We start from the raw sequence: 20774 nt of genomic DNA, 5'->3' as shown, positions 1-20774 counted from the left end.
TTTTGTACTTGCCCTTTCCCCTGCCTCAATTTCATCTTCCAAACGAAGCAAACAAGGAAGACGCCAGGTTTCATCTTGCGAATGAAATAAACAAAGAAAGATCCACTTGGTAGTCCGAGTTTTCAAGAAAGATGCACTATGCCTATTTTGAATCAACCTGTTTGGATTTGCAAGGGCAATAGCTTACTAATACTATTGAGAAATCTAATTGAAAATTGCCCTTCGTTTTCATCCCCAAAATAGGCAAATAGATACAAACCTAAAAACTTTGGGTTAGTCCTTTGAAAAGTTGTCGTGAGAATCATTATGCACTGATTTATATAGTAACTCTAACAAATGGGAACAAACAGCAGAAGTAGTTTGATTGCTAATAGTAAATGTAATTCACATAACTGATAACTCCAACTAGTACATAGACATGAAATCCTACAAAATACAGACACTAGAGACTAGACACACTCCTCTATCTCCTGCACTTTTCTTGTTAACTGTGACACCAAATACGAGATAGATAGCACAGGCAAAGCCCCCTCACGATCATGATGGTTTAGTTTATGCTCGCAGAAGAAGAGTGACCCCGAAGGAAATTGTGCACACTATAAGCCCCATCAAAGCCAAGAACCCGTACCCCCTGTAATTTCCAAACAAACAGTCAATCAAAAATTAATAGTTCATTGACATACATCCTAAATGTAAAATGGCGTCACATGCAACTATGTTGATGCTGTGATACCAATGTGCTGTGACACCATACATTGGTAGACTAGCTCGATTATATTTGCATTGAACTAGTCTATCTATGAACCCGGTAAGTCATCTTTAACAAAATGTAGGTACAACACAAGATCCATAAAAAAAGGGGAGAAAAGAAACAAACCCGATAGGGAGACGCTTTTGGGGGTCGCCGGTGGAGTAGCCTTTGAAATAGAAATAGCGAGAAACGGCGTAGAGCAATCCGAGGGCGGCGGAGATGCAAGGATGCCTGAGACCACCCAAAAGGAGGAAGACAAAGAACAAAGGCATCATTTCAAGGGAGTTCTGGTGACCTCTCTGAACACAGTTGAACACCTTGGCGTCTTTGTTGTCGGACTCCGATGCATACATGGTTGGGTAAAACACCTTGTACTTCTTCCTGGCCTTACCCACTTGGGCCGCCATGAAGAAATTCAGAAAGCTGTAGAGGACAGCCGCCAGAACCACATACCCGTAATCTTTAGGAAGCAATTCCACAACTGAAGAAGAACCCATTGAAGATCTCTGCAAAAGCTTATGAATTGAGATGAGAGTTGAAGAAGTGAGCGAAGATATGGATAGACCTCTTCAAGCGGTTCCGGTCTTTATACCAAGTTTCCGACTTTTTCTACAAGGCAGTTTTGTTCATTTTCAATGTAGAGGTGGCAAACGGGCCACTAAGCACGAGCACGGCATGGGTCCGGCACGCTTAAAAGGGGCCCGGCACGGCCCAAGCCCGTTAGTGGCCTGGCACGACCCGAGTACGTTAGAATAACGGACCGGGTTGGGCCTAGGAATATTGGCCCATTGGCCCGGCCCGGCCTGAGCTAGTAAGGGGCCCGAGCACGATATATTGTGGGCTGGTCAGTTACAAACAAAAAATTTCATTTTGTTTTTAAAAATATTTAAAAACCACAATGATGAGATTTGAATATTAGACCTCTTTATTTAAAATCTCATGATAATTCCACCAATGCTATTTATTTACATTGTCAAAATAGTGAAACAAAACATTATATCCTTGTTTTGACATAAAGTATTTTTTCTAATCTCATAATAATACAACTATAGAATGAAGGAAATAATAATATGATATTAAATCTTCATTATATTAATAAAGATTAATCTCACAATAATACTACAAGCAATATATTTTGACTTATTTTTTTCTTTCTTTCTTTCTTGTAGTGGAATATAAAAAATATTAGAAAACTAATCTTAAAAAGGTAAGATTAAGAAAAATATTGTAGAACTTAATTTATTTTAATTTTCTAAATAGTTAAATAAAATTAATTTTTATTTATTCAAATTAAAAATTTTAAAATCGTGCTTTATAGTGGGTAGGCACGAGCACGGCCCGTTTATTAGCCCGGCACGAGCACGGCCAGACACGATATGGGCTCGGGACATGGGCCGGACCGGGCTTAATGTTTAAGTAAATGGGCCAGCACGAGCCCGGCACGATAATAAATGGGTCGGCCCAAGCACGGCACGAAGCATGACTAGGCCCGCTTAAAATTAGCCGGGTCGAGCCTGGCCGGCCCGTTTGCCACCTCTATTTCAATGGATTAATAATAAGGATGTGTGAGTTGGTGCTTCATTCTAAATCTATAGGCTTCCATCTTCCTTCTTGTTTTTAATGTTACCGGTTCTCCAAGTATTCCTGCTCGCTCTAGTTCTAGGAGTGCAGTTGGCTATTGAGAATAATCTTACCCCCTTGATTGTGGAAACTGATTGTTTGGATTTGGTGTCCGGATTAGCATCTGCAGCACTAGATTGGTCGGACCTCGGCTTTTTGTTGGAAGATCTGCGAGTTTTGTTGCATGAGGCGTTGGGAGCTCGTGTCCTCAAGGTTGGAAGACAGGCCAATGGTTTGGCTCATGTCTTGGCTCAGGAGGCTAAGAATGTTGATTGTCAAATAGATTTCTTTTCATATTTTCCTCCGTATGTGGAGGCTATATTAATCTCTGATTGTAATGATTTTTAATCAATGAATTAGTCTTTCATTCCCCTCAAAAAAAAAAAAAAAAGTAATCCAGAACCTTCAGGGTTGGGACAAATGAAACTTTTTGAAATTTCATTAGAATTTCATTTGCACACATGGAAAACCATTGACCAAATTGATGAAAATGGCAATTTTGCTCACCCCATACCTCATCATTTTTTTTTTAATTTTTTTTTTATTTCAGTGCAGAGGATTACAATTTGCTTCAAAAACGGTGAAACAGTAATTTTGAAAAGAACAAACTCTAGTGGTTGAGAGCATTTGACCACTAATTACCAATGAAAAAAATACAGATTAACAGTATCCAAAGCTTCTGCATTGTCACCGCTGCAAGGCCAAAGGCAAAGTAACAAAAACAAATAGAACAAAACGAAACAAGAGGAAAAGCACTACTGTTACATAGGAATCATCATACATTCCGGATGAAGATTATTAATTTCTCAAAGGCCAAGACCATGATGTACTTCAGCCTGCAAACTCCAAGCAATATATACAAGTTTTTTGCCTATTTGCTTACAGTATTATTTGTTGAAATGAAAAGATTTCAACATATACCATTCTTCAACCCTTTAGTTTCCAGAGTCTACCTTTGACTGCGAAGCAATGTTCAACTGGTTGTAGGAGTTTTCCCAATTTTGGCCATCAAAATACTTGACCTCATCATAGGTTAGTGTTCCAGGATCAACACACCCATATATGATGGCAACCCCATCAGGGTTTGAGCGTGGATAATAAAACGAAGTTATCCCACAGACCTTACAGAAAGTATGCTTTGCCGTGTGAGAACCAAAGCTATAAGTTGTGAGAAACTGTTCAGAATTACCCAAGAGTTCAAATCTTTCAGAAGGGACAACGAAATTCGTGTTACCCCTCATAGAGCAAATCGAACAGTTGCAACTCCAAGCCACAACCTTAGTAGGCGCTTGCACTCGCCATCTTACATTCTTGCAGTGGCACCCACCATCATGTACTGTCATCTCAGACTCCATGCTTATGATTATAATTCTCCAACTGTGCTAATACACACAATATGCAGTTTGCTTCCCCTGTCAATAAATAAGCAGCATAGCATAAGAGTTTGCTTTGAATGGAATCTAGATCTGTATTTGCCATTTCCTTAGTATCCTCCATTTCCATTCAGAAACAGAAGACTGTTGATACTGAATACATAAAAGTAATAAAATGGATCCACAACAGATAAACAAAACATGATACTACACCTTTCTAGCCAATGGAGATAATACACATGCTTTGAGGCAATAGTACCTATAGATAGCTGTAGAACTTTGAGATATAATATTGCAATGACAGGCCACAGGAAGTTAAACAAATTACCCTATTCTTCACTTAGTAAATGAGTAATTCGAAATATGCATAGTTGCATACAAAAAGAAATATATCCAAAAACCTTGGCGCAAAGATTATAGAATACAAAGATCTGCACTATTACTATTGAAAACTAACCATACTACAAGTTTCTCTAAATGAGGTCACTCAAAATTGTGAAAGCCTGGGTCCAGGAAGAATGCATGTATCTAACATCCAATCAAGAAACTTCTATAGATAACAAGAACAGGACAGGGTTCTTATTTTATTCCTTCAGCATGGTGGAGAAGAAATTCTACATGAAAGGTACAACAGGAAATCCAACTTATAAAACTATTACTTTGCATATATAAGATGCAGTGTTCATGCCTAAGAACTCAGCTACAAGCAAGCGTTCAAACTAATTAGTTGACAGCATAACGAGGATATGGTGAATCCTACTCTGGACTTGTAATGGGTTTTGAAGAAAACAATCATTACAAAGTTACAGCTCCCATGACTACTCCTACCATGACCAAACTGTCTTATACCGGAAGAAAAATTGTAAAGAATAATTTCCAGACCTCTATGGCTAAGGAACAGCTTCCCAGAACTGAACCATTTCCCACAAATTGAAATCAGTGGCCAGAATTTAGCAAACAATAAATAAATAAATAAATTTAAAAAGCCACAAATTTTCAATGAACCACAAATTTAGTAAGGAAAAACAAAAGGGCCAAACTAAGCTTTACTTTACCTTCTCAACACAAATTTTCAATGAACTAGTTGTTCGTCCCTGACCTGAGATGAACAAGCAACAGTGACTTTGTCATAGGAAATGGGGTAGGGGCTGGAAAGTGATCTAGCTTCCTAGGTGTGCTGGACGATATTGTAGTTTAACTATCCAAACTCTAGCAACACTAGTGATGTTTATGGAGATCACTTGATAATGAAATGAAAGATGAATATCAAGGGAACAGATGTACATAAAACATCTTATGTCCATCAATACTGACTGTTATAATGTAGCTGAAAAAAGAAGTAAATATCTACTTACCATGCTTTCCAATAATGATTTCTCCTAATGTCAGGTCCTAAAAAGAAACAAGGCAAATGGAGGGGAACGCATTAAAAATGAGCTTAAAACCATCAAACCACAATTGTACCATACGTGTATTAAAGATATAATATTTTGGTTGAAGTTTAGGAACTTGACAATTATTCTGCGTGGACAAGGCTCGGTGTGTTTATATCTAAGAATTTAGCTGCGAGACTTAAACTAATTATGTTGACAGAGGATATGATGAAATCTACTCTGGAGGCTGGACTTCCACTGGGTTTGACTAAACAGAAGAAAACTAGCATTACAAAAATACATCTCCCAGGACAATACCTAACATGCCCAAACTGTTAATTATGTCAATTAATCATTATTCGGTTATTCATGCAACTAATGTACATTTTAAAAAGTTGGAATTTCTTCTTTGTAGTTGAGAACTTTTAATGCTAGTCTAAAGGGAGATTATCTGGTCATGTATATAAATACATATAAGTGCTTGAAGGCATATGAACTGATGAGAACCATTTGCTAAGAGTAATTTCTAGTCTCAAACTTTCCAGCAACGGGAAACTTAGGTGACTGAAACGCCTAGAATGAAGCCCCTAGAATTTTCCTCAATTTAATATAAGGCCCCTTCCTTTGGTGGTGATCTTCTTTCTGAAATGTTTAGCAATTGTTTCTTTTATCTCTAATCCTAAGTTTGAGTCTGAGATCAAACACATTGCTAATCACCTATCTGTTTGATAGTCTCAATGAACACTCCACAATGATCTATCAGGCTTCTATTGAAATTTGAACAAACCGTAAACCTGAGAAGTCTGCAGTCACCAAAACCAACTTACATGTGATTTCCAAGTTATTGCAGGGCCTTGCATTAAATTGATTGATGCTCATTTCAAACTATAAACTTCCTAATATGTGGAAGCGTGTCCATGCTTTCTTGAATCTGGTGCTGACTGGTTTAATTTATATAATGAAGCACACCCTACAGATATCACCCAAATAACATACGAACCTAAAGACAAAATTCACCATTGACAAAGTCCATGTGATTGCACTCTACCTTGAAACCAACAGCCAATTACCCCATCCACTTGAGCCAGCCAATTGGATGTTGGAAATTCAACCAACCACATACACAAAACTCAAAAGAGGGACATACAATAGAAAACAGGAAGAAAGAAAATTAGAAGATGAAGAGGAAGGTTTTGGTTAACTAAAAAATCCAGTCTACCAAACAGCGATGCTAAACCTTGTTTGGAAGACCCAGTAGGGAAATAAAAATAAGAACACAAACATAGAATAGAATACACATGAAACTAAACTATACATAAATACTCAGTCTTATAGGCGTAGAGTGTCACAATGTCTCTTGAAAAAGACAAAATAATTGATAAAATATGCTTTTCCCTAACGACTGATGCTAATATCAGGAAGCAAAATGGAGGGGAATATTTTATTTTCCCTTGAAAAGTAACAACTTTTATTATGAAATGAAATGTCAGATTAAAAGTGGACAGAAAGTCGAAAATAGAGACAAACGGCAGAAAATTAAAAAAATTTCAACAGCAGCAGTAAATGGAAACGAGCCTACAAAAAACAGTAACCTATTATATTGCTCCTGGCCAATCTAGCACAATATAGGAGAAGCTATAGTTTTCGAAAGTCATGGAATCAGAAGGCTGCTGAAACAAAAGCCCATTGAGCTGACCAGAATCTTACTCTCTCCTAAAGTTCCTCTACCACTGCACCTGTGTAATCTTCTATCTCTTTCCATCCAGAGCAAACAAATTACAACCAACGCACTGCAACGCCAATTAACTTTCGCCTTCTTCCCGTCTTACCAAATGCAAAAAGGTTAGCAAAAACGAGCAGGGAGTGTGGTCTCCCGATACATTCCAGCCTCCCTAAACTATTTCTGCCAAAAAACAGAAGCAACTTCAAAAATATGACTAATACTCTGTCCCTCAAATTTGAATATGGCACACCTTCAGGACAGAAGCAACAGTTTGACCTCCTACATTGAAACATATCGCAAATATTCATACTCCCATACCAGCGTGAAACCTTGACCTTGGCTGGAACTTTATGTTTCCAGGTAAGACTTGCCAGAGAAATTTTTTGTTCCAGTCTATCATCAATGAGAAATTTGCGAAAGGACTTGCAAGAAAAGCACCAGAAGCTTACAGCGTCCATTTCTCATCCATTCTCAAAGCCACCAAACTGACTCTTTCTAACGACGGTTAGATTTGCATCTCGAAGACAAACATGATGCTTGCCTCTTCATCGTATAAAATTGTTCTAAAACCAGAATTCCAACTCACTGGGATACATACTGCTTGGTGTAGCAGTATTTCCAATTGTAATGTTATGGAAACTTTGATAATCTAAATAGTGTTGAGAAAGCTCAATTCGAAGGTTTATCCAGAACCAAAATTCTTCCTAAAATCTCACTACTCCCAACATATACAGGTCTACACTTTTCTTCTTTGATAAGACACAGAGGAAAACTTAAACAGGAAATGAAATGCACAAGATATCCAATCAGAACAAGTCCAAGACAGAAAAGTAAAGCCCCCGAGCAAAAGAAGTAGTTAACTAATAGCTGCATTTGGAGCTAAAAAGCAAGTCACACAAGGCAAACAAATAGAATTACCCAGATTTTAGCAAAAGAATTAACTGCAGAAAAGGAATTTGCGAATCTGAAATTGGAATTGAAAGATTACCAAAGTGAGAGATTGCGAGATGAAGATGATGGACTCACCCAACTCCACTTTCTTCTTTGCGTTTTCCTTTTTGACCCCCCCAACTCCACTCCCCCCTATTCATCTTTGAAAATTATGCCTTCCAAGTTCCAAATTGCTACGCTCTGCTACAGTGCTACTCCGCGACTTATATAATATAATACTACCATTATGCGGTGGTCTTTTTGAAGCCCAAAACTGCACCCCATCAAATTAAAACCTTTATTATAGCGCTAATTTGAGATAGCGAACAGACCACAGTCCACAGCTCACCATGACATATATGCATTGCATTTTGATTTCTGTATCAAAATACGTAACTATTACGACGTAGTTTTACTACGATACTGAAAATTTCTCCTCTTTGGACAATAGCAATAAATGCAGATCAAGCTATCAAATGGGATCATTTCTCATTCAGATTTTGCTATGCTTTCTTAGTAGTCTTAAGTCATTATCACAAAAACATACAATCTATGTTTGTTCTCAATTGAAAATTAAGTGAAGACCTTAGTTTCCATGTCGCTCTGTATTACACCCACGTACCCAAATTTACCAGTTTACTAGTCATTTGGACAGCAAACGAATAGAAGTTTCACTTCTTACCTTAATTTTGACTTTTAGTTGACTTTTTCTTCCGCTCAGTATTCAAGGATACTTTCTTCTGGAAAGTTGTAGAGGGCGTTAAACAGAGTTCGTGGACACACGGTACAAGAAAATCGGAGTTCGCATGAAGAAGTTACAGTTTGAAAAGTCAAAGTTACTATTTCAGGAAGTTTATATAAAGTCAAAGTTACGGTTTGAAAAATGGGGATGATAATTATTGAGATTTCATGAGTTTAATATTTGAGTATAAACGATTTATCGAGATTTCTTGTGTTTAATATTATAAGAGAATTATTGAGTTCAGTTTCTTCGAGAAGGTAAATATGAGAGGTGATAATTATGTTAGCGCATGCATGCATCACCAGGCCAATTGCTTATGCTTCTTAGGAAGAAAACATATTAGTTTTGACCTACCAGCCCAATACCACCAGCCAAGCCGTTGTTTTATGAAAACCATTACCCTCTACCTCTATTATAAAAAGACCCAAATCTAATAGAATTATCATCTGCAAAAGTTTGCTCAATACTATAGTTAGGTTCCTTCTTCATAGAGAGGATGGCAATGGTGTGTGAGGCTACTGAAGGCCCAGAAGAGGAGGAAAATGGTGCTATCAATAGAATCGATGATTTACCAAAGGTATATTTCTCAATTCACCAATATATCATTGACAGCTATTAGGGCTAGTTAAGTTGATAACAAACGTTCAATATAATAACTTTTTATCTGTTTTCACTTGATAATATTTTGCTTTCCCGATTCGTTCATGTTACACTTACTCAGATGGACTAAGCCATGTGCAATCTTGATGACCATGGACTTGAGATGGGAGAAGGACATGGTTTCAGAGGACCCAGCATCAATGAGGGCAAGTTTGTATGGATAAGAAGAATAGTTTCTAAAGAGGAAAGAGACCATGGTGAGATTTGGGTCTCTGGGTAATACCAGAGGTGGTTTGAGTGACCTGAAAACCCCATCATGGTCATACCCATATTTCTCCATTGCAAATTAAGCAAGAGAAGAGTGATGGGTAATTGGGTAGGTGTTTTTGATGGAAAGATAACAATTTATTCAGATTTGGGGCAAATGGGTAACACTATATGTTTGTCTCTAGTTTTTCGTTATATTTTGACTTTAAGTTCAATTCAGTTTGTTGACCGCCAAGTGTGCTTCCTGCTTTTAGTTTTGATTTCTTGGATTTTGCAGCCCTAGAGGCTTCTCTAAGGGGGGTGTATTGTATATGGAATTAGTGAAACTTTTAAAGAAATCTATGGAATTTAAAAGTCTGGGTGTATTCAATATAGACTTTTAACAATCTATGAAAGTCTTGAGTTATTCAATTAGGATTTTTAAAGACTTCATGAATTCCACCAAAATCTAGGGGGTATTCAATTAGGATTTTTAAAAATGAATAAAAGTACAGAGGTATTCAAAATATCATTCATACTTATGGAATTAGAAAATCATGGATAATCATGGACTTTGTAGTGTTAACTATACATACCAAACTTCAATAATTTTCCAGCCTCTAGACCAAAGATTTGAAAAAGTCTATCAAAGTTTCCTCTTAAAAAAAAAAAAAAAAAAAAAAAAAAAAGTCTATCAAAGTTCTTCTTTCTACGCACGAAGAAGTTGGTCCTTCATCATCTCTCTTTCTTAATTTTTTTGTTTTTTCTCTAATCTTTTATGATATCAACGTTTTTTGATACCCAACATGTTTATTGTAGTTCTTGAATGTGATATATATATATATATATATATATATTTTTTTTTTTTTTTTTCAATTGTGATACTTCGAACCCTAATAGCAATAAAAATGATTTATGAAACCCTAAAACCCAAATATTGTGGTCTACCCCTAAGACCTTGAATAGTGTTGCTATGGCATACTAAATTTTATCTTATTAATTAATTATTCTCATTAATTTGAATTTATATTATGGTTCAAAGAAAGGTTGAACAATTGAATTTCAATTGATTGATTATAGATCAAGACATTGACCAATATTTGCTACAATATATGTTAATGGGCGAAAACAAAATTGATGAGAATAATTAACCATCAATGTCAAGTGATCTATATTGCATATTTATGTTGTTGGGAGATTAAGAATGAGAACAAACTCGCTAGACAGACTAACGATCATTCATTTGAGTTAATATCTATTAGAAGATACTTGAGTATTGAAGAGACAACGAGTTATTATCTTGTTTTGTGTTTGGGATGTTTTTGTTTATATTTTGTACATGCTAGGAAATCTGTAGAAGTCAAAGAGTCTGTGGACTTTTCAAAAAGTTTGTCATTTAAAAAAAGTCTACACAAATCCAAATACAATACACCCCCCTAAGTATGTATGTTTTCTAGCTCAAAGAAAGAAAAATTCAGGTTGTTGACAAATTGCAGACTCGAATTATACTTCTACAATGCATCACAAGAACAGAACCAAGAAGCATTTAGTTGGAAATCAGTAGTGAAAATACAAATAAACGGCCAACTTTTTACAAACCACAGTCCTCCATTAGTAATTTTTCAATGAATACGTGCACGGAGATGAAGTACGGTTTCTAAAAACGGGTGCCAACTTCACCCCCTTAGATGAATTCGAATGGGGGTATTCAAATATCTAAAATTGGTTCTCTTCTTGTTTGCAAGTATCGCCTGTTTTGTACTTGCCCTTTTCCCTTGCTCAATTTCATCTTCCAAACGAAGCAAACAAGGAAGACACCAACTTTCATCTTGCGAATGAAATAAACAAAGAAAGATCCACTTGGTAGTCCGAGGTTTCAAGAAAGATGCACTAGGCCTATTTTGAATCATCCTGTTTGGATTTGCAAGGGCAATAGCTTACTAATACTATTGAGAAATCTAATTGAAAATTGCCTTTCGTTTCATCCCCCAAATAGGCAAATAGATACAAACCTAAAAACTTTGGGTTAGTCCTTTGATTTATATAGTAACTCTAACAAATGGGAACAAACAGCAGAAGTAGTTTGATTGCTAATAGCAAGTGTAATTCACATAACTGATAACTCCAACTAGTACAGACATGAAAGCCTACAAAATACAGTCACTAGAGACTAGACACACTCTTCTCTATCTCCTGCACTTTTCTTATTAAATGTGACACCAAATACGAGATAGATGCTAGACAAAGCCCCCTCACGATCATGATGGTTTAGTTTATGCTCGCAGAAGAAGAGTGGCCCCGAAGGAAATTGTGCACACCATAAGCCCCATCAAAGCCAAGAACCCGTACCTCCTGTAATTTCCAAATAAACTGTCAATCAAAAATTCATAGTGCATTGACATACATCCTAAATGTAAAATGGTGTCACATGCAACTATGTTGATCCTGTGACACCATACATTAATACACTAGCTCGATTACATTTGCATTGAGCTAGTCTACCTATGAACCCAGTAAGTCATCTTTAACAAAATGTAGGTACAACACAAGATCCATTAAAAAAGGGGAGAAAAGAAACAAACCCGATAGGGAGACGCTTTTGGGGGTCGCCGGTGGAGTAGCCTTTGAAATAGAAATAGCGAGAAACGGTGTAGAGCAATCCGAGGGCGGCGGAGATGCAAGGATGCCTGAGACCACCCAAAAGGAGGAAGACAAAGAACAAAGGCATCATTTCAAGGGAGTTCTGGTGACCTCTCTGAACACAGTTGAACACCTTGGCGTCTTTGTTGTCGGACTCCGATGCATACATGGTCGGGTAAAACACCTTGTACTTCTTCCTGGCCTTGCCCACTTTGGCCGCCATGAAGAAATTCAGAAAGCTGTAGAGGACAGCCACCAGAACCACATACCCGTAATCTTTAGGAAGCAATTCCACAACTGAAGAAGAACCCATTGAAGATCTCTGTAAAAGCTTATGAATTGAGATGAGAGTTGAAGAAGTGAGTGAAGATATGGATGGACCTCTTCACGTGGTTCTGATCTTTATACCAAGTTTCCGACTTTTTCTACAAGGCAGTTTGGTACATTTTCAATGGATTAATAATAAGGATGTGCGAGTTGGTGCATTAGATTAGGCTTCCATTTTGTCTTCTTGTTTTTAATGTTACCGGCTCTCCAAGTATTCCAGAACCTTCAGGGTTGGGACAAATGAATGAAATGATAGTTTATAAGTTGTAATTTCAATAGAATCTCAGTTGCACACATGGAAAACCATTGACCAAATTGATGAAAGGGGCAATTTTGCTCACCCCATACCTCATCATTTTTATTTTTCTTTTATTTCAGTGCAAAGGAATGCAATATGCTTCAAAAACCGTGAGCTGAGTCAACAATCTGGGAAACAGTAATATGAAAAGAACCAACTCTAGTGGTTGAGAGCATTTGCTGACTAATTACCAAAAAAATAACTAACAGTATCCAAAGCTTCTGCATTGTCACTGCTACAAGGTCAAAGCCCAAAGGGAAAGTAACAAAAACATAAGGAACAAAAGAAGGAAACAACAGGAAAAGCACTACTGTTGCATAGGAATCATCATACATTCGGGATGAAGATTATTAATTTCTCAAAGGCCCCCCTTTCTCGATCTCTAATCAGTTACAAACGACAAGACGATGTACTTCAACCTTTAAACTCCAAGCAATATATACAAGTTTTATTCCTGTTTGCTGACAATATTTTTCGTTGAAATGAAAAGATTTCAACATGCATCATTCTTCAGCACTTTAGTTTCCAGAGTCTACCTTTGACTGCGAAGCAATGTTCGACTGGTTGTAGGAGTTTTCCCAATTTTGGCCATCAAAATACTTGACCTCAACATAGGTTAGTGTTCCAGGATCAACACACCTATATGTGACGGCAACCCCATCAGGGTTTGAGCGTGGATAATAAAACGAAGTTATCCCACAGACCTTACAGAATGTATGCTTTGCCGTGTGAGAACCAAAGCTATAAGTTGTGAGAAACTGTTCAGAATTACCCAAGAGTTCAAATCTTTCAGAAGGGACAATGAAATGTGTGTTACCCCTCATAGAGCAATTCGAACAGTTGCAACTCCAAACCACAACCTTAGTAGGCGCTTGCACTCGCCATCTTACATTCTTGCAGTGGCACCCACCATCATGTACTGTCATCTCAGACTCCATGCTTATGATTATAATTCTTCAACTGTGCTAATGCACACAATATGCAGTTTGCTTCCCCTGTGAATAAATAAGCAGCATAGCATAAGACTTTGCTTCGAATGGAATCTAGATCTGTATTTGCAATTTCCTTAGTATCCTCCATGTTCATTCAGAAACAGAAGACTGTTGATACTGAATACATAAAAGTGATAAAATGGATCCATAACAGATAAACAAAACACAATACTACACCTTTCTAGCCAACCAACGGAGATAATATACATGCGTTGAGGCAATAGCACCTATAGATAGCTGTAATACTTTGAGATATAATATTGCTATGACAGACCACAGGAAGTTAAACAAATTACCCTATTCTTCACTTAGTAAATGAGTAATTTGAAATATGCATAGTTGCATACAAAAAGAAATATATCCAAAAACCTAAGCGCAGAGATTATAGAATACAAAGATCTGCACTATTATTATTGAAAACTAACCGTACTACAAGTTTCTCTAAATGAGGTCACTCAAATTGTGAAAGCCTGGGTCCAGGATGAATGCATGTATCTCACATCCAATCAAGAATCTTCTATAGACAACAAGAACAGGACACATGGCTCTTATTTTATTCCTTCAGCATGGTGGAGAAGAAATTCTACATGAAAGGTACAACAGGAAATCCAACTTATAAAACAATTACTTTGCATATATAAGATGCAGTGTTCATACCTAAGAACTCAGCTACAAGCAAGAGTTCAAACTAATTAGTTGACATCATAACGAGGATATGGTGAATCCTACTCTGAACTTGTAATGGGTTTTGAAGAAAACAATCATTACAAAGTTACAGCTCCCATGACTACTCCTACCATGCCCAAACTGTCTTACACCGGAAGAAAAATTGTAAAGAATAATTTCCAGACCTCTATGGCTAAAGAACGGCTACCCAGAACTGAACCATTTCCCACAACTAATCCTACCCTTCCCCCCCTCGCGTCCTCATTCTCTCCACTCTTCTTCTTTTCTCATTAAGGAATTAGAGGAAAAATAATTGGAGCATCATTGCAAATTGAAATCAGCGGGCAGAATTTAGCAAACAACAAAAAAAAAAGCCACAAATTTAGTAAGGAAAAACAAAAGGGCCAAGCTAAGCTTTACTTCACCTTCTCACCACAAATTTTGAATGAACTAGTTGTTCGTCCCTGACCTGAGATGAACAAGCAGCAGTGACTTTGTCATAGGAAATGTGGTAGGGGCTAGAAAGTGATCTAGCTTCCTAGGTGTGCAGGACGATATTGTAGTTTAACTATCCAAACTCTAGCACACTAGTGATGTTTATGGAGATCACTTGATAATGAAATGAAAACAAAACCACCTCCAAGGAAAGATGAATATCAAGGGAACAGATGTACATAAAACATCTTGTGTCCATCAATACTGACTGTTATAATGTAGCTAAAAAAAGAAGTAAATATCTACTTACCATGCTTTCCAATAATGATTTCTCCTAATGTTAGGTCCTAAAAAGAAACAAGGCAAATGGAGGGGAACGCATTAAAAATGAGCTTAAAACCATCAAACCACAATTGTACCATACGTGTATTAAAGATATAATATTTTGGTTGAAGTTTAAGAACATGACAATTATTCTGCGTGGACAAGGCTCTGTGTGTTTGTATCTAAGAATTTAGCTGCGAGACTTAAACTAATTATGTTCACAGAAGATATGATGAAATCTACTCTGGAGGCTGGACTTCTACTGGGTTTGACTAAACAAAAGAAAACTAGCATTACAAAAATACATCTCCCAGGACAATTCCTAACATGCCCAAACTGTTAATTATGTCAATTAATCATTATTTGGTTATTCATGCAACTAATGTACATTTTAAAAAGTTGGAATTTCTTCTTTGTAGTTGGGAACTTTTAATGCTAGTCTAAAGGGAGATTATCTGGTCATGTACATAAATACATACAAGTGCTTGAAGGCATATGAACTGATGAGAACCATTTGCTAAGAGAAAATTTCTAGTCTCCAACTTTCCAGCAACGGGAAACTTAGGTGACTGAAACGCCTAGAATGAAACCCCTAGAATTTTCCTCAATTTAATGTAAGGCCCCTGCAATATCTTCTTTTGGTGGTGATCTTCTTTCTGAAATGTTTAGCAATTGTTTCTTTTATCTCTAATCCTAAGTTTGAGTCTGAGATCCTACACATTGCTAATCACCTATCTGTTTGATAGTCTCAATGAACACTCCAGAATGATCTATCAGGCTTCTATTGAAATTTGAACAAACCGTAAACCTGAGAAGTCTGCAGTCACCAAAACCAACTTACATGTGATTTCCAAGTTATTCCAGGGCCTTGCATTAAATTGATTGATGCTCATTTCAAACTATAAACTTCCTAATATGTGGAAGCATGTCCATGCTTTCTTGAATCTGGTGCTGACTGGTTTAATTTATATAATGAAGCACACCCTACAGATATCACCCAAATAACATACGAACCTAAAGACAAAATTCACCATTGACAAAGTCCATGCGATTGCACTCTACCTTGAAACCAACAGCCAATTACTCCATCCACTTGAGCCAGCCAATTGGATGTTGGAAATTCAACCAACCACATACACAAAACTCAAAAGAGGGACATACAATAGAAAACAGGAAGAAAGAAAATTAGAAGATGAAGAGGAAGAGGAAGGTTTTGGTTAACTAAAAAATCCAGTCTACCAAACAGTGATGCTAAACCTTGTTTGGAAGACCCAGTAGGGAAATAAAAATAAGAACACAAACATAGAATAGAATACACATGAAACTAAACTATACATAAATACTCAGTCTTATAGGCGTAGAGTGTCACAATGTCTCTCGAAAAAGACAAAATAATTGATAAACTATGCTTTCCCTAATGACTGATGCTAATATCAGGAAGCAAAATGGAGGGGAATATTTTAGTTTCCCTTGAAAAGTAATAACTTTTATTGATCAAATGAAATGTCAGATTAAAAGTGGACAGAAAGCCAACCATAGAGACAAACAGCAGAAAATTCATAAATTTTTAACAGCAGCGGTAAATGGAAACCAGCCTATGTAAAACAGTAACCTATACTATTGCTGCCTGGCCAATCTAGCACAATATAAGAGAAGTTATAGTTTCTGAAAGTCATGGAAATCAGAAGGCTACTGAAACAAAAGCCCACTGAGCTGACCTGAATCTTACTCTCACCTAAAGTTCCTCGACCATTGCACCAGTGTAATCTTCTATTTCTTTCCATCCAGAGCACACAAATTACAACCAACACACTGCAACACCAAATAACTTTCGCCTTCTTCCCTTCTTACCAAATGCAAAAAGGTTAGACAAAAAGAGCAGGGAGTGTGGTCTCCCGATACATTCCAGCCTCCCTAAACTATTTCTGCCAAAAAATAGGGAAGCAACTTTACAATGCACAAAAACATGATTGATACTCTGTCCCTCAAATTTGCATATGGCACACCTTGAGGACAAAAGCAACAGTTTGACCTCCTACATTGAAACATATCGCAAATATTGATCCTCCCATGAGTGGACCCACCAGCGTGAAACCTTGACCTTGGCTGGAACTTTATGTTTCCAGGTAAGCCTTGCCGGAGAAAAATTGAGTCCAGTCTATCATCAATCAGAAATTTGCGAAGGAACTTGCAAGAAAAGCACCAGAAGCTTACAGCTTCCATTTCTCATCCATTCTCAGAGCCACCAAACCGACTCTTTCTAACGACGGTTAGATTTGCATCTCGAAGACAAACATGATGAATTCTACTTGGCCTGCCTCCATCGTTTAAAAATTGTTCTAAAACCAGAATTCCAACTCACTGGTATACATACTGCTTGGTGTAGCAGTATTTCCAATAGTAGTGTTATGGAACCTTTGATAATCTATACATCCTCAACCGAAATTCTTCCTAAAATCTCACTACTCCCAACATATAAAGGTCTACGCTTTTCTTCTTTGATAAGACACAGAGGAAAACTTAAAAAGGAAATGCACAAGGTATCCAATCAGAACAAGTCCAAGTCAGAAAAGTAAAGCAAAGAAGAAACCCCAAGAACAACAAGTTAACTAAGAACTGCATTTGGAGCTAAAAAGCAAATCACACACACAAGGCAAATGAATAGAATTACCCAGATGCCAGATTTTAGCAAAAGAATTGACTGCAGAAAAGGAATTTGCGAATCTGAAATTGGAATTGAAAGATTACCAAAGTGAGAGATTGCGAGATGAAGATGAACTCCCCCAACTCCACTTTCTTCTTTACGTTTTCCTTTTTGACCCCCCAACTCCACTTCCTACTCATCTTAGAAAGTGGAGCCAGAGTGCGACACGGAGCTGCTCCGCAACATTATAATACTACCAGTATGTGGTGGTCTTTTTGAAGCCCAAAACTGCTGCCAATCAAATTGTAAACGACGAGTTCAGTATCATTGGGTCTATTTTTTTTGTTACGTGAGTTTGATTCATAAAAAAATTAATTTTTTTTTGTTACGTGAGTTCGATCCATAAAAAAATTAATTATTACATTACATACGAGTTATTTATTTAATAAAAAAAATTAAAACCAACAAAAAATTGTCGAAATCTAATCAAACAGACATTTGCGGTGTGGGTTTCGGTTTATGTTTATGATAAACTAATAAAAACCGAACCGAATTGATATATTTATATTTGTATTATAGGAGGTTAATTCCTAATAAATTTTATATAACTACTTAATAAACATCAAAAAGATAAGATTCCTATTTTCCTTTGAGAAACCCTAAAACCCTAAGTTCGGTTTTTTCCAGTGTTCTAAAAAAAGGGCCGCCCAGGCCGCCTAGGCGACGCCTAGGCGCTGGGCAGCAGCAGGCCGACTCTAGTAATGGGTAATCGGAGGCATTGGGAGGACAGGATTTAGGCAGGCGGCCTTGGCGGGCACCTAGGCAGGTTGGGCGGCCTGGGTGGGCGCCTAGGCGGGTTGGGCGGCCTAGGCGGCTAGGCGCTAGGCGGGTTGGGCGGGGGCCTAGGCGGGGCTAGGCGCTAGGCAGGTTGGGCGGGCTCCTAGGCGGGCTGGGCAGGTTGGGCGGGTTGGGCGGGTTGGGCGGGCGCCTAGGCGGGCTGGGCGGCCTAGGCGGCTAGGCAGTTTTAGGCGTTGAAATTCATCAAATGATTTAGATCTGAGATCTTAATGATTTTCGAAGCAAATGGAACCTAGGCGGCTAGGCGGTTTTAGGTGTTGAAATTCATCAAATGATTTAGATCTGAGATCTTAATGATTTTCGAAGCAAATGGAATTCATCTTTTACATCTACATTTGAGATCTCATTGAAACTTTGAATTCTAAAACACTTAATGACCTCATGTTTAATTGATCAAAAGATCTCAATGATCTGGGATTTTGGGAAGGTAGACGAATTGAACTTTGTCTTTTAAAAAAAGAAAAAGAAATAGAAATTCTAGTAAATATAAACTCTTCTAAGTAGTTTTTTAAACTCTTTTTAAGTCTTTATATATATTTTATATATAATTATATGATATAAAAATTAAGAAAATAAAAACCGCCTAGGCGCCGCCTTGGCGCTAGTCCCCTGGCCACCGCCCGACTAGCGCCTAGCGATTTTTCGAACCTTGGTTTTTTCCACTTGAGTATTCAATCTCGTCTGGCGGGGCCCCGACCCGTGCTGGCCTCCGGCCTCGCCGTCATCTTGGGGTTTGCTGCCAGACGGGTATTCGATCCGATTCAGTCCGAGGATCGTCCATAGGTGGTTGCGCTCCAGATAGTTTCCAAAAGTCTCGGGCTTGTGTTTTCTAGCCGCATCTCAATCAGCGGCGTGGTTGTGCTGATCAAGACTAACAGGATTCCAGACGGCGTGAGCTGGGGCAGCGTGTTTCAGGCGTGAGCTTTGGCTGCGTGGGGCGAGGCGGTTTGGGTCGAAGCGGTGAGTGGTCACTGCGGCGTAGATCGGAGTGGCATGGGTCGTGGTAGAGCAGGTTGAGCAGTGCAACTGGGCTTGTGGCTTACAACATGTCGTCAGGAGCACTGTGCTTATGGCGTATGACATGTCATCGTGGATGATGGGCCGGGGCTAGGCCAGCTTGATGGACTCTGGAGTTGGACTATTTCTTTAGATGCTCTTGGGCCTGCTATTTTGGGCTACGGTTTTTGCCCTAGGTCTTTACTATGTTTTAGCTTGTCTTTTACAATAAATTCCTTGTATTTAGGAACCTAAGCACTGAGATGCACCCAATGTCTCTCTAGCGCCTCTAAAGTAGTACCGAATGAGGATATCCGCTATCTCTACATATTTGAATATATAATGAGTATGACTATATGTATGTACCACTTATGGGCACTACCACTAACTTCTTGTCTGTCTATACCCTTAAATGACAGCAGAAGGGTATGTAACGGCATATTCTGACTTGTGATGAATATACTATTTCTTTAACTAAAAAAAAAAAAACTATTTAATAAACATCCCAATTATTTTACATTTTAAATCAGATTTCACAGGTAGGTTAAATGACCAAAATAGACATTTATTTATTAGAAGAAGAAGAAAAAATTGAAACGTGCATTTGGTCTCTTCTTCTAAATGACTAAGGCCCCGTTTGGGATTGCTTCGCTTTAAAAAAAAATAAGTTTTTGTTCAAAATTTTAGATTTTATTGTGTTTGGTAAATAAATAAAAAGCAGCTTTAATTGAAAGTTATAGGTCACTGGCAGCCGATTTTAGAAGCAGCCCAGAGGTTGCTTTTAGAAGCTGATGTGGATTAAAACACACTCTACAGTTGTTTTATGTACTGAAAGCACTTTTAAAAATATTATTTACCAAACACAAAACTGTTTTAATTCACAGCTGATTACTTTCAAAACACAACAATAACAGGTTTTTTTTTTAAAGTCACAACAATCCCAAACTAGCCCTAAATCTTAAACGCTACGAAACATCTTTCCTTCTCTACACTTCCATCATCTTAATTTCAACGATTGACATGAATTCTCAAAACGTCGATCAACAATCTTCAATTGAGATATGTGTTCTTCATGTTGTTTCTCATTCTCATGTTGTTGTGTTGTAGTTGGAACATTGAGCTATAAATGAATTTTATAAATATAATATGCATACTTCTAGAGAAAATGTTCGTAATATTCTTAGTTCAATGCTATTTTTTGTCTTAATTATCATTGATTAGTCCATTTCTTAATTT

The 20774-nt window shown here is 37.6% G+C and overlaps 4 protein-coding genes and 1 long non-coding RNA gene across 7 annotated transcripts; 1 reads left to right on the top strand and 4 right to left on the bottom strand.

Annotated features, from left to right (window-relative positions):
- Nucleotides 1–337: 337 nt before the first annotated feature.
- LOC112192144 (microsomal glutathione S-transferase 3) lies at nucleotides 338–1376 on the bottom strand. Its single transcript, XM_024331730.2, has 2 exons — nucleotides 878–1376; nucleotides 338–631 (listed from the first exon to the last, which is right to left on the bottom strand). The coding sequence occupies exons 1-2, from the start codon at nucleotides 1246–1248 to the stop codon at nucleotides 553–555; spliced, it is 450 nt and encodes a 149-aa protein (XP_024187498.1). The 5' UTR covers nucleotides 1249–1376; the 3' UTR covers nucleotides 338–552.
- Nucleotides 1377–3055: 1679 nt separating this feature from the next.
- On the bottom strand, nucleotides 3056–8017 carry LOC112192146 (centromere protein V-like). 2 transcript variants are annotated; one of them, XM_040516392.1, is made up of 2 exons: nucleotides 7867–8017; nucleotides 3056–3783 (listed from the first exon to the last, which is right to left on the bottom strand). In XM_040516392.1, exon 2 carries the CDS (start codon nucleotides 3724–3726, stop codon nucleotides 3307–3309), a length of 420 nt encoding a protein of 139 aa, XP_040372326.1. In that variant the 5' UTR covers nucleotides 3727–3783; nucleotides 7867–8017; the 3' UTR covers nucleotides 3056–3306. The 2 variants fall into 2 exon arrangements, with proteins under 2 accessions (XP_040372326.1, XP_040372325.1); XM_040516391.1 differs by having other exon boundaries at nucleotides 7829–7984.
- Nucleotides 8018–8951: 934 nt separating this feature from the next.
- LOC112192151 lies at nucleotides 8952–9733 on the top strand. The gene is made up of 2 exons (XR_002933393.2): nucleotides 8952–9089; nucleotides 9234–9733. It is a non-coding gene; the product is annotated as an uncharacterized LOC112192151 (long non-coding RNA).
- A 1630-nt stretch (nucleotides 9734–11363) lies between these two features.
- LOC112192142 (microsomal glutathione S-transferase 3) lies at nucleotides 11364–12445 on the bottom strand. Its single transcript, XM_024331729.2, has 2 exons — nucleotides 11941–12445; nucleotides 11364–11710 (listed from the first exon to the last, which is right to left on the bottom strand). The coding sequence occupies exons 1-2, from the start codon at nucleotides 12309–12311 to the stop codon at nucleotides 11632–11634; spliced, it is 450 nt and encodes a 149-aa protein (XP_024187497.1). The 5' UTR covers nucleotides 12312–12445; the 3' UTR covers nucleotides 11364–11631.
- Nucleotides 12446–12789: 344 nt separating this feature from the next.
- On the bottom strand, nucleotides 12790–17968 carry LOC112192145 (centromere protein V). 2 transcript variants are annotated; one of them, XM_024331733.2, is made up of 2 exons: nucleotides 17712–17968; nucleotides 12790–13618 (listed from the first exon to the last, which is right to left on the bottom strand). In XM_024331733.2, the coding sequence occupies exon 2, from the start codon at nucleotides 13559–13561 to the stop codon at nucleotides 13142–13144; it is 420 nt and encodes a 139-aa protein (XP_024187501.1). In that variant the 5' UTR covers nucleotides 13562–13618; nucleotides 17712–17968; the 3' UTR covers nucleotides 12790–13141. The 2 variants fall into 2 exon arrangements, with proteins under 2 accessions (XP_024187501.1, XP_024187499.1); XM_024331731.2 differs by having other exon boundaries at nucleotides 17789–17963.
- Between the last annotated feature and the right edge of the window lie 2806 nt (nucleotides 17969–20774).

The sequence above is a fragment of the Rosa chinensis genome, chromosome 3 (genome assembly GCF_002994745.2).
Source record: "Rosa chinensis cultivar Old Blush chromosome 3, RchiOBHm-V2, whole genome shotgun sequence".
Taxonomy (NCBI): domain Eukaryota; kingdom Viridiplantae; phylum Streptophyta; class Magnoliopsida; order Rosales; family Rosaceae; genus Rosa; species Rosa chinensis.
The sequence above is the reverse complement of the archived record's forward strand: the minus strand, read 5'-3'. Positions and strand labels throughout refer to the sequence as shown.

Bases quoted from the DNA above. Each gene is read 5' to 3' on its own strand.
- LOC112192142 (XM_024331729.2), bottom strand. From the start codon at position 12,311: ATGGGTTCTTCTTCAGTTGTGGAATTGCTTCCTAAAGATTACGGGTAT. The intron at 11,711-11,940 runs GTTTGTTTCTTT...TGGAAATTACAG, and splicing joins CAAAAGCGTCTCCCTATCGG to GAGGTACGGGTTCTTGGCTT.
- LOC112192145 (XM_024331733.2), bottom strand. From the start codon at position 13,561: ATGGAGTCTGAGATGACAGTACATGATGGTGGGTGCCACTGCAAGAAT.
- LOC112192146 (XM_040516392.1), bottom strand. From the start codon at position 3,726: ATGGAGTCTGAGATGACAGTACATGATGGTGGGTGCCACTGCAAGAAT.
- LOC112192144 (XM_024331730.2), bottom strand. From the start codon at position 1,248: ATGGGTTCTTCTTCAGTTGTGGAATTGCTTCCTAAAGATTACGGGTAT. The intron at 632-877 runs GTTTGTTTCTTT...TGGAAATTACAG, and splicing joins CAAAAGCGTCTCCCTATCGG to GGGGTACGGGTTCTTGGCTT.